Consider the following 12,597-nt stretch of genomic DNA (forward strand, 5'->3'; position numbering starts at 1 on the left):
GCGCTACGCAAGTTGTGTGTACCGGAATGCTAGGTAGACGTGCTGAAATGCTAAATCATGGTGATGCTGATGTGAATGACAGCCTGAAGAGTTGGGTTTCATCCTTATTAATTAGATCAGAGTATCAGACTTGCCAGGCATGTACGTGGGTGACATGGATGAAGCGCCCAGTCGATCCTATATAAGCCGCTTGCATGTGTGTGATGGAGCTATCAACGGCGCGAGCAATGGCGGCCGGTCCATGGCTGTTGCTCCTCTGCGTCGCCACCGGCGTCGTGCTCCACGCTCACGCTCAGCCTGACAGCAAAGGTATGCATTCTTCAGTATTACGTTCTGGACCAGATGCACTGTCCATGCATGGTTTGCGTTGCTTCATCATGCCTCTAAATCGATCGATCGTTGGCGTCCTGCGACACTGCAGGATTCATAAGCATAGACTGCGGCCTCTCGGGGGATTCGGGGCACGTGGATGATACCACCAAGCTCTCCTACGCCCCGGACGCCGGCTTCACCGACGCTGGCACCAACCACAACGTCTCGGCCGAGTATGTGACCCCGACCATGGGCAAGACCTGGTACAACGTGCGCAGCTTCGCCGCTGGCAAGCGTAACTGCTACACGCTCCGGTCCCTCGTCTCCGGGCTCAAGTACCTCATCCGGGCCACGTTCAAGTACGGCAACTACGATGGCCTCAACCTCCACCCGGTGTTCGACCTCTACATCGGCGTCAACTACTGGCAGACCGTGAACATCTCCAGTCCGGATGCGGTGATGTTGGTGGAGGCAATCGTGGTGGTGCCGGACGATTTCGTGCAGGTGTGCCTGGTGAACACCGACGCCGGGACGCCCTTCATCTCTAGCCTTGTGCTGAGGCCGCTGAAGCGGACGCTCTACCCGCAGGTGACTGAGGTGCAGGGGTTGACCCTGCTGGACAGACTCAACTTCGGCCCGACCAACGATAGTTTCGTTGTCAGGTATCCCGATGACCCACACGACCGGATATGGTTCACTATGGTCGACACGGCGACCTGGGCCAGTATATGGACGCCGCAGAAGGTGCATACCGTAGACGACGACCTATTCGAGGCGCCGTCGGCGGTGTTGCGGACGGGGATCATGCCGCGGAATGTCTCTCAGAACATAGAGCTCACATGGTCCTCCGATCCCACCCCGATGGACCCTTCACCGGGGTACCTCATCGTCCTGCACTTGGCCGAGCTGCAGGTCCTCCGCAGCAACGCCCTGCGGGAGGTGAGAGTCACCATCAACGACAAGCCGTGGTTTACGTCGGACTTCACCTTCTCGCCGGTTTACCTCTATGACATCCCCTTCTACAACCGTCAACCCTTCCAGTACAGCCACTACAACCTCTCCGTCGAGGCCACAAGTAACTCCACGCTGCCGCCCGTCCTTAACGCTGCCGAGATCTTCACCGTGGTTCCCACCACCAACCTTGGCACGGATCCCGAGGATGGTACGTCATGCAAAAACACATTACTAACTTCCTTACCAAAAAAAAAACAGATCACTAATCCATGTGTTTCTCAATGCTTAATGCTACTATAAGTTTTGGTCAAAGTCAAACTTTATAAATCTTGACACATATACACTCAGATATATCAATGTTTATTATAGCATCAAATGCATAATATAGTTCATGGCGTTTCCAATGATATTATAGATATTGATATTTTTTTCTATATTCTTCACTTTGATTAAAACGTAAATACATTGTACCACTAAGAAATAGAATGAGTATACTACTCCCTGTAAAGAGGTGATAAGGTAGAAGCGGTGATGATTTCCTTGTGGAGTGGTGATAATTAATTGCATCATGAACGATTAACTGTAGTATATGCAATCACGGCAATCAAGGCGAAGTATCAAGTGAGCAAGAACTGGATGGGTGATCCTTGCGCTCCAAAGGCCATGGCGTGGGATAGGTTGACCTGCAGCTACGGCGCCATTGGCAGCCGTCCAAGGATCACAAGCGTGTAAGTACTTCAATGTACGGATGATGTGTTCTGTGTAGTGAAGCTGAACTACTTGAAATTTTCTCTCTGCAGAAGCCTGTCTTCCAGTGGTCTCAGTGGTGAGATATCGTCTTCTTTCACTAACCTCAAGGCAGTCCAGTACTTGTAAGTTCCGAGTTTTCGGTCTAGTTTTGCCTAGTTCGTAGCTTGTTGGCCACAAAAATGTTAAGAAAAGTGATATTGTTTCATATCTTGCAGGGACCTGTCAAACAATAACTTGATAGGCTCGATTCCAGATACCCTTTCAGAGTTTCCTGTACTGAAAGTTCTGTATGTCCGGAAACTTTTGACATTTTTTTTCCAATTTGCATGAACTTAAATCTTAACAATGCCATTATTTTGTTTCCTTAGGGATTTGTCAGGCAACCAGCTCAATGGTTCAATCCCCTCTGGACTCCTCAAAAGAATTCAAGATGGTTCACTTGATCTAAGGTACTTTTCCCCGTTCTACTTCCCATTTTATCTAACATGTTGCTTGAAGAATCTCATTGATTAGCCTCTCCATTTGATATTTTGTCAGATATGTCAACAATCCAAACCTTTGCACCGATGGCAATTCGTGCCAACTGCATGCCAAAAAGAAAAGCAACATAGCACTCTATGTAGCTGTCCCTGCAGTATTGCTTGTGGTGATAGTATCAGTGACAGTTCTACTCATTTGCTTGGTAAAACGAAACAAACAAGGTAAGGCTTCCACTTGGGCACACCAATGGTCTTATATTTTCCCACACGCGAGCACTACTAATTTTTGCTATTGCCACCTACGAAGGATCAATGGACAACTCGATAACGCCAGAGAAATATAAGATCCCGAGCAACCCAACGACAAATGATGTGGACAGCCAGAGTTCGCTGCGACATCTTGAGAGCCGTCGGTTCACGTACAAGGAGCTTGAGATGATAACGACCAACTTTCAGCAAGTGCTAGGCAAAGGAGGGTTTGGGTATGTCTATAACGGCTTCCTAGAGAACGGTATCCAGGTTGCGGTGAAGCTGCGGTCACATTCTTCGAATCAAGGAGTCAAGGAGTTTCTCGCAGAGGTAATATTTTTTATAGTAGTGATGTTTACGGGCTCAACAGACCTCGGAGTGAAATTTGATAGGTTATATACAAACCTTTGTCCAGGCTCAAATTTTGACACGGATTCATCACATGAATCTTGTCACCATGATTGGTTACTGCAAGGATGGGGAGTACATGGCACTTGTCTATGAGTATATGTCTGAAGGAACCTTGCAAGAGCATATAGACGGTATTTACTCTACTCCTCCCTATGTTTCTCAATATATTGTATATTAGTTTTTGTCAAATGAAACTTTATAAAGTTTGACCAAGTTATAGAAATAGTAATTACCTTCAAAATACTAAGTGCAAACCATACAAAGCTATATTTCATGGCTGATCTAATAGTATCGATTTGATATTGTAGATGTTGATGTTGTTTCTTATATACTTGATCAAGCTCTGCGATGTTAGACTTTGACCTAAACTAATATGCAATGTATTAGGGAGTAAGTTGTTTAGAAGTACAACTTACATAAATCATGTGTCCCAGTAGAGAAAACACTAGGTTTTGACTTCGGTACGTAAGAGTGAATTTATATTAACTGATTTTTTTGATACAGTTGTTCATTTCACAATATCAATTATTTTCAGGAAGCAATCGCAGTGGAGCATGTCTTCCCTGGACACACCGGCTGAGAATCGCCCTTGAATCTGCCCAAGGTATATATATATATATATATCTTATAAAGTAATATTCCACTAACATGTATTAATGATATTCTATCTCTACATGTAAGCGATCCACATCATCTATTATTGGAGCCATTCACTCCATGTTATTTATCTAATATTTATTAATGATACATTATTTATACATGCAAGATATCCACATCATCAATTGTTTGCAAGATATCCACATCATCAATTGTTTACCTATCTAATATTCCATATCATCAATTTTGAGCTGATAAAAACAAAACTATTTCAAATCAATTAAATCTAGCCTTTACCCATTTATTTACACAACATAGTTCTTAAAGAGATTTCTGCTACAAAGTGCGGGATATCTTTCTAGTTCACTTGAATGCATAGTCGACTGTTGTGCCGCAGCTGCTGTTATTGAACGACATATGTTTTGACAAATCTGAGCACCAACCGATCTGCTACTTTGTAGGACTAGAGTACCTACACAAGGGTTGCAATCCACCCCTCATCCATCGGGATGTGAAGGCCACCAACATATTGTTGAACGCGACGTTGGAGGCTAGGATTGCTGATTTTGGCCTGTCCAAGGCTTTCAATAGCAATGACACCCACGTGTCTACAAACACGCTCGTCGGCACACCAGGATACGTCGATCCCGAGTACCAAATGACCATGCAACCAACTGTCAAAAGCGATGTGTACAGCTTCGGAGTTGTGCTGCTAGAGTTGGTCACTGGAAAGCCGGCCATTCTTCGGGAGCCAGTGCCCGTCAACATCATCCAGTGGGTACGACAACGGCTGGCACAAGGAAACATTGAGGCCATAGTGGATACCCGCATGCATGGTTGCTATGATGTCAATACCGTGTGGAAGGTTGCAGACATCGCCCTCAAGTGCACTGCACAATCCTCAGCCCAGCGTCCCAACATGACCGATGTGGTGGGACAATTGCGAGAATGCATTGAGCTAGAGAATGGACACTCTCGAGATGATGCAAACAATGGATTCTACACCGGTAGCAGCGGCAATGACCCAAACATGAGTTATGATTCTTACACCACTGATCAGTCCACCAATGTGAGCCCGAACAACGCTTCATTTGAGATGGAGAAACGTCTTATGAGGGTACCAACAATGCCCACCGGTCCCGCTGCACGTTGAGCACTCTATGTTTCATTGGCTATTTTGACAAACTGCAACAGTCAATTCTACAGTTTTATCCATGAAGTGGTATCTACAGTATTTGTAAGCATGTTGATTTTAGTGGGCGCACATGTGTAGATGTTCATATATCTAAACTGTGATATTTAAATTTCAGAATGAAGCCTTTTGGGTCGATGCATGCTAATTGTTCAAAAGACAACTTCCAATTGGTTGTTTCTACATAAGTAGGCGTTAGCTTTCAATTTCAAGCTTATGACCTTAGAGCACTTTAATAGTGATGTACAATTAAATGACAAATGATGTATAATAGGCTTGACGATGTAAAAAACTAATGTTTACAATACATTGGCATAAATATACCTCCCCAACATATGATGTTGCTGTATCCGGTGATGTAATATTTTGCCTAGGTGACGTAAAACAAAATAGATCACTCCACCACCTTAAAAAAAATCCACGGTCTAAAGTTTCTATATATATTCACGGTTTCAAACTTTTTAACCCATGAACATTTCTCCAAGATAAAAAGGAAAATAGGAATTAGAAGAAAAAAGTAGATTTCGTGAACATCTTTTCAAGTTTGCAATATTTTAAATAGGTGAACATATTTTTACATTTGCGAATATTTTTTCAAATTCATGAACATTTTTCAGATAAGTGGACTTCCAAATTCGTGAACCTTTTGTTTCAAATTTTGTTATTTGCTGCCGTTTTATTTTATGTTGGTTGTTGGTTCATTTGTAATCCTGAGCAAGAGGTTTATGGGTTTAGTAATTCAAAGTTGGACTTCGGACTCATTTGAAGCCTTCCTCTAAAAAAATGTTTTTTATGATGCATTTTAAGGATGGTACAAGAATCGTTAAATCTTACATTTTATTGATAAGGAAAATACATTAATATGGCAAATATACCAATTACACCTAGCATCTGCACCAACAAGATGTTTAAAGACATCATGAATGCACACAACCAAAAAAAAGAAGAAAAAGAAAATAAAGACCCTATTGTGGTGATGAACCACTCACAACAGTAGCACCCAAAACCACCGCCTAAGACAAAACCAAGACTTCAAACGAGATTCCCCAAAAGCAAAGCCTCGAGGAAGGAAACAATGCACACAACTTATCATCGCCCGATCGAAGATCTTGGGTTTTCAGCTTGGTGAAAATCCGAGTTTCCAAAACAATGCCTTCAACAAGGCTATTGCCAGGTACAACCAACGAATCCCCTAGAAATCATGGCTCGATACTCAAAAAGCACCACCAGACAACATGTGCTGCCATCCCGCTTGTCTTCAGCACAACCAGTACCCTCCCCGCCATTACCAACCTTCGATCGCAGCCACCACAACTTTCCCCACCTCTATCAGTTTCATGGGAATCTATATTAAGATATGTCTCAAGGCACCGACAAGAGGCAAAGTTTTCCGCCTTGCCCAAACGAAGCCATTCTGGCTGAAGATAAGGGTGCGCATGACCGCATCGATTTTGCTCTAGATATCCAGTAACTGATGGGATTCGTAGCATAGAAAACAAAAAATTTCCTACCACAAGAACGAAAACACAAGCCAAGATCTAATCTAGTAGACGGTAGCAACGAGGAGATGAAGAGACTAACCCTCGAAGATCGCAAAGCTTAACGAGATTAGATCTCGGGGTGGATGTAGTCGATCACTTGCCGCTTGCAAAAGCGCGTAGAAGATCTTGACGGTGCCACAATCGGGCAGCACCTCTGTACTCGGTCACATGTACGGTGTTGATGAAGACGACGTCCTCCTCCCCGTTCCAGCGGGTAGCGAAAGTAGTAGATCCTCCTCGGAATCCCGGCAGCACGACGGCGTGGAGACGGTGGTGGTGGAGATCTCCGGCAGGGCTTCGCCTATGCGCTGCGGGAGAGATGTGTGGCGGAGGGGCGCTAGGGTTTGGGGAGAGGGAGGGTCTAGGGCGCCGGCCACTTGGGGGCTACGGCCTAGGAGGGCTTGGTGTGGCCGGCCCTTCCCCTTGGCTCCTCATTATATAGGTGGAAATCCCCAAGAATTGTAGTCTAAGTCTTCGAATAAGACCCCAACAACAAAACCTCCCAAAAGTGGGAAACCTACTCAAGGGGGGAGTCCTACTCAAGGTGGGACTCCCACCTTTCCTTGAGGTGGGGTGGCCGGCCACCTTAGGTGGAGCCCACCTGGGACTCCTCCCCTTAGGGTTGGCCGGCCTAGCTTGTGGAGTCCCTCCGGGACTCCGCCTTCCATAGTGATTTCTTCCGGACTTTTCTAGAACCTTCTAGAACCTTCCATAAATGCACTGAATCATTTTCAAACTTGTAAAATGACTTCCTATATATGAATCTTATTCTCCGGACCATTTCGGAACTCCTCGTGATGTCCTGGATCCCATCCGAGACTCCGAACAAAACTTCGAACTCCATTCCATATTCCATATCAACTCAAACGACATCAAACCTTAAGTGTGTCACCCTACGGTTCGCGAACTATGCAGACATGGTTGAGACTTCTCTCCGACCAATAACCAATAGCGGGATCTGGAGATCCATAATGGCTCCCACATATTCAACGATGACTTAGTGATCGAATGAACCATTTACATACGATACCGATTCCCTTTGTCACGCGATATTTTACTTGTCCGAGGTTTGATCATCGGTATCTCTATACCTTGTTCAACCTCGTCTCATGACAAGTACTCTTTACTCGTATCGTGGTATGTGGTCTCTTATGAACCATTCATATGTTTGCAAACTAATTAGACGACATTCCACCGAGAGGGCCCAGAGTATATCTATCCGTCATCGGGATGGACAAATCCCACTGTTGATCCATATGCCTCAACTCATACTTTCCGGATACCTAATCCCACCTTTATAACCACCCATTTACGCAGATGGCGTTTGATGTAATCAAAGTACCCTTCCGGCATAAGTGATTTACATGATCTCATGGTCGAAAGGACTAGGTAACTATGTATCGAAAGCTTATAGCAAATGAACTTAATGACGTGATCTTATGCTACGCTTAATTGGGTGTGTCCATTACATCATTCACATAATGACATAACCTTGTTATTAATAACATCCAATGTTCATGATCACGAAACTATGATCATCTATTAATCAACAAGCTAGTTATACAAGAGGCTTACTAGGGACTCCTTGTTGTTTACATAACACACATGTATCAATGTTTCGGTTAATACAATTATAGCATGGTATATAAACATTTATCATAAACACAAAGATATATAATAACCAATTTATTATTGCCTCTTGGGCATATCTCCAACAGCTCTCCCACTTGCACTAGAGTCAATAATCTAGATTACATTGTAAGGTACCTAACACCCATGGCATTCTCGGGTGTTGATCATGCTTTGCCCTAGTGAGAGCTTTAGTCAACGGATCCGCTACATTCAGATCGCTGTGTACTTTGCAAATCTTTACTTCTCCATCTTCGATGTACTCGCGAATCGAATGAAAGCGCAGCTTGATATGCTTCAGCTTCTTGTGTGACCTTGGTTCTTGTGCATTGGCGATGGCACCCATGTTGTCACAATAAATGACTAGTGGGTCCAATGCACTAGGAACCACACCAAGCTCAACAATGAACCTCTTCATCCATTCCGCTTCTGATGAAGCCTCCGAAGCCGCTATGTATTCCGATTCTGTTGAAGACTTCGCCACCGTGCACTGCTTGGAGCTGCACCAGCTTCCTGCAGCACCATTCAATATAAACACGTACCCAGACTGAGACTTAGAGTCATCAGGATCAGTGTTCCAACTTGCATCGGTGTAACTGGTTACAACGAGCTCTTGGTCACCTCCATAACAAAGAAACATATCCTTAGTTCTTTTCAAGTACTTCAGGATATTCTTGACCGCTGTCAAGTGTTCCATTCCTGGATCACTTTGATATCTGCTAGTCAAACTAATAGCATGTGTTATATCCGGTCTAGTACACAGCATGGCATACATGATAGAGCCTACTACCGAGGCATAGGGGATCTGATTCATCCTCTCTCTATCTTCTGCCGTAGCCGGACCTTGAGTTTTACTCAAGACCTTACCTGGCAACATCGGTAAGAATCCTTTCTTACTTTCATCCATTCTGAACTTCTTTAGAATCTTGTCCAGTGCTTGTGACGATAAAGCACACGTCCGTTGGGAACCCCAAGAGGAAGGTGTGATGCGTACAGCAGCAAGTTTTACCTCAGTAAGAAACCAAGGTTATCGAACCAGTAGGAGATGAAGGCGACGTGAAGGTTGTTGGTGAAGGAGTGTAGTGCGGCGCAACACCAGGGATTCCGGCACCAACGTGGAACCTGCACAACACAATCACAGTACTTTGCCGCACTACACTCCTTCACCAACAACCTTCACGTGGCCTTCATCTCCTACTGGTTCGATAACCTTGGTTTCTTACTGAGGGAAAACTTGCTGCTGTACGCATCACACCTTCCTCTTGGGGTTCCCAACGGACGTGTGCTTCACGCGTTATCAAGCTCTTTTTCTGGCGCCGTTGCCGGGGAGATCAAGACACGCTGCAAGGGGAGTCTCTCACATCCAATCTCTTTACTTTGTTTATTGTCTTGCTTTACTTTCAGTTTTGTTCGTTCTCTTATATTAAAAACACAAAAAAAATTAGTTGCTTTACTTTATTTTATTTGTCTTGTTTGCTATCTCTATATCAAAAACACACAAAAATTAGTTACTTGTTTTATTTTACTTTACTTAGTTTGCTTTACTTGTTTTTGTTACTGTTAAAATGAATACTCCTGAGAACACTAAGTTGTGTGACTTCACTAGCACCAATAATAATGATTTTATATGCACTCCTATTGCTCCACCTGCTACACTACAGCATAATTCTATGAAATTAAACCCGCTTTACTAAATCTTGTTATGAGAGAGCAATTTTCTGGTGTTAGTTCTGATGATGCTGCTGCCCATCTTAATAATTTTGTTGAACTTTTTGAAATGCAAAAGTATAAGGATGTAGATGGAGACATTATAAAACTGAAATTGTTTCCTTTCTCCTTAAGAGGAAGAGCTAAAGATTGGTTGCTATCTTTGCCTAAGAATAGTATTGATTCATGGACTAAATGTAAAGATGCTTTCATTGGTAGATATTATCCTCCTTCTAAAATTATATCTTTGAGAAGTAGCATAATGAATTTTAAGCAATTGGATAATGAACATGTTGCCCAAGCATGGGAAAGAATGAAATCTTTGGTAAAGAATTGCCCAACCCATGGACTAACTACTTGGATGATCATCCAAACCTTTTATGCAGGACTGAATTTTTCTTCACGGAACCTATTGGATTCAGCTGCTGGAGGTACTTTTATGTCCATCACCTTGGGCGCCGCAATAAAGCTTCTTGATGATATGATGATAAATTACTCTGAATGGCACACGGAAAGGACTCCACAAGGTAAGAAGGTAAATTCTGTTGAAGAAACCTATTCCTTGAGTGATAAGATTGATGTGATTATGTCTATGCTTGTGAATGGTAGATCTAATGTTGATCCTAATAATGTTCCTTTAGCTTCATTGGTTGCTCAAGAAGAGAATGTTGATGTGAATTTCATTGAGAATAATAATTTCAACAACAATGCTTATAGGAATAATTCTGGTAACAACTATAGGCCATATCCTTCTAATAATGGTAATGGTTATGGTAATTCTTATGGTAATTCTTACAACAATAATAGAAGTGTACCCTATTGTCTTGAAGTCATGCTTAAATAATTTATTAGTACACAAACTGCTTTTAACAAATCTGTTGAAGAAAAGCTTGGTAAAATTGATATTCTTACTTCTAAGGTTGATAGTCTTGCCGCTGATGTTGATCTTTTAAAATTAAAAGCTATGCCTAATGAAACTAAAGATATTAAGTCATTTGCTACAGCAAACGCCATACAAGTTCGAATTAATGAAAATATTAGATTGATGGCTGAATTGCATGCTAGGTGGGAAAGAGAAGAAAAAGAAAAACTTGCTAAAGATAATGTAGCTAAATTTTGGACTATTACCACTACTAGTAATGTTGATGCTTCACATGTTGCTAAACCTCCTACTATCAATGGTAAAATAATTGGTGTTGGCAATGTTTCTACTCCTAATGCAAAGCGCGTAAAACTGCCTGAAACTGCTAAAACTACTGAAACTGTTTGTGATAAAACCGCTGAATTTTTTCAAAATATTGGGGACAATGATCCCATTGCTGTAGATCATAATGGTTTAGATTTTGATGATTGTCATATCTCTGAAGTTATTAAGTTCTTACAAAAACTTGCTAGAAGTCCTAATGCTAGTGCTATAAATTTAGCATTTACAAAACATATTACAAATGCTCTCATTAAAGCTTGGGAAGAGAAATTAAAACTTGAATCTTCTATTTCTAGGAAGTTGGAAGATGGTTGGGAGCCCATCATTAAGATGAAAGTCAATGATTTTGATTGTAATGCTTTATGTGATCTTGGTGCAAGTATTTCTGTTATGCCTAAGAAAATTTATGATATGCTTGACTTGCCACCATTGAAAAATTGTTATTTGGATGTTAATCTTGCTGATCATTCTATAAAGAAACCTTTGGGGAGGATTGATAATGTTCGCATTACGGTTAACAATAACCTTGTCCCCGTTGATTTTGTTGTCTTGGATATTGAATGCAATGCATCTTGTCCCATTATTTTGGGAAGACCTTTTCTTCGAACTGTTGGTGCTATTATTGATATGAAGGAAGGAAATATTAAGTATCAATTTCCTCTCAAGAAAGGTATGGAACACTTCCCTAGAAAGAGAATGAAGTTACCTTTTGATTCTATTATTAGAACAAATTATGATGTTGATGCTTCATCTCTCGATAATACTTGATTCACACTTTCTGCGCCTAGCTGAAAGGCGTTAAAGAAAAATACTATTTGGGAGATAACCCATGTATGTTTTTACTACTGTTTTGTTGAGTCTTGGAAGTTGTTACTACTGTAGCAACTTCTCCTTATCATGTTATTGTGCCAAGTAAAGTCTCTAGTAGTAAAGTTGATACTAGAATTGGATTGCTGCGCAGAAATAGATTTCTACCTGTTACGAATTTGCGTAGATCTCTCTGTAGAGGAATCAAAAAAATCTGCCAATTTACGTGTGTGATCCTCAGATATGTACGCAACTTTCATTAGTTTTGAGCTTTTTCATCTGAGCCTGTTAAGTGCCTCAGAAAAATTCGTCTTTACGGACTGTTCTGTTTTGACAGATTCTGCCTTTTATTTCGCATTGCCACTTTTGCTATGTTGAAAGGATTTCTTTGTTCCATTAACTTTCAGTAGCTTTGGGCAATGTACAGAAGTGTTAAGAATGATTATGTCACCTCTGAATATGTGAATTTTTGATTATGCACTAACCCTCTAATGAGTTTGTTTTGAGTTTGGTGTGGAGGAAGTTTTCAAGGATCAAGAGAGGAGGATGATATAATATGATCAAGAAGAGTGAAAAGTCTAAGCTTGGGGATGCCCCCGTGGTTCATCCCTGCATATTTCAAGAAGACTCAAGCATCTAAGCTTGGGGATGCCCAAGGCATCCCCTTCTTCATCGATAACTTATCAGGTCACCTCTAGTGAATCTATATTTTTATTCCATCACATCTTATGTGCTTTACTTGGAGCGTCTGTTTGCTTTTATTTT

At 42.0% G+C, this 12,597-nt stretch overlaps 1 protein-coding gene across 1 annotated transcript; it reads left to right on the plus strand.

The window, feature by feature from the left end:
• The first annotated feature begins 203 nt into the window (after positions 1 to 203).
• LOC124650074 (putative leucine-rich repeat receptor-like protein kinase At2g19210) lies at positions 204 to 4,905 on the plus strand. The gene is made up of 11 exons (XM_047189636.1): positions 204 to 309; positions 422 to 1,474; positions 1,853 to 1,994; positions 2,067 to 2,138; positions 2,232 to 2,303; positions 2,385 to 2,465; positions 2,554 to 2,717; positions 2,803 to 3,074; positions 3,160 to 3,286; positions 3,691 to 3,759; positions 4,214 to 4,905. Exons 1-11 carry the CDS (start codon positions 204 to 206, stop codon positions 4,903 to 4,905), a joined length of 2,850 nt encoding a protein of 949 aa, XP_047045592.1.
• Positions 4,906 to 12,597: the final 7,692 nt, after the last annotated feature.

The sequence above is a fragment of the Lolium rigidum genome, chromosome 4, assembly GCF_022539505.1.
Source record: "Lolium rigidum isolate FL_2022 chromosome 4, APGP_CSIRO_Lrig_0.1, whole genome shotgun sequence".
NCBI lineage: Eukaryota > Viridiplantae > Streptophyta > Magnoliopsida > Poales > Poaceae > Lolium > Lolium rigidum.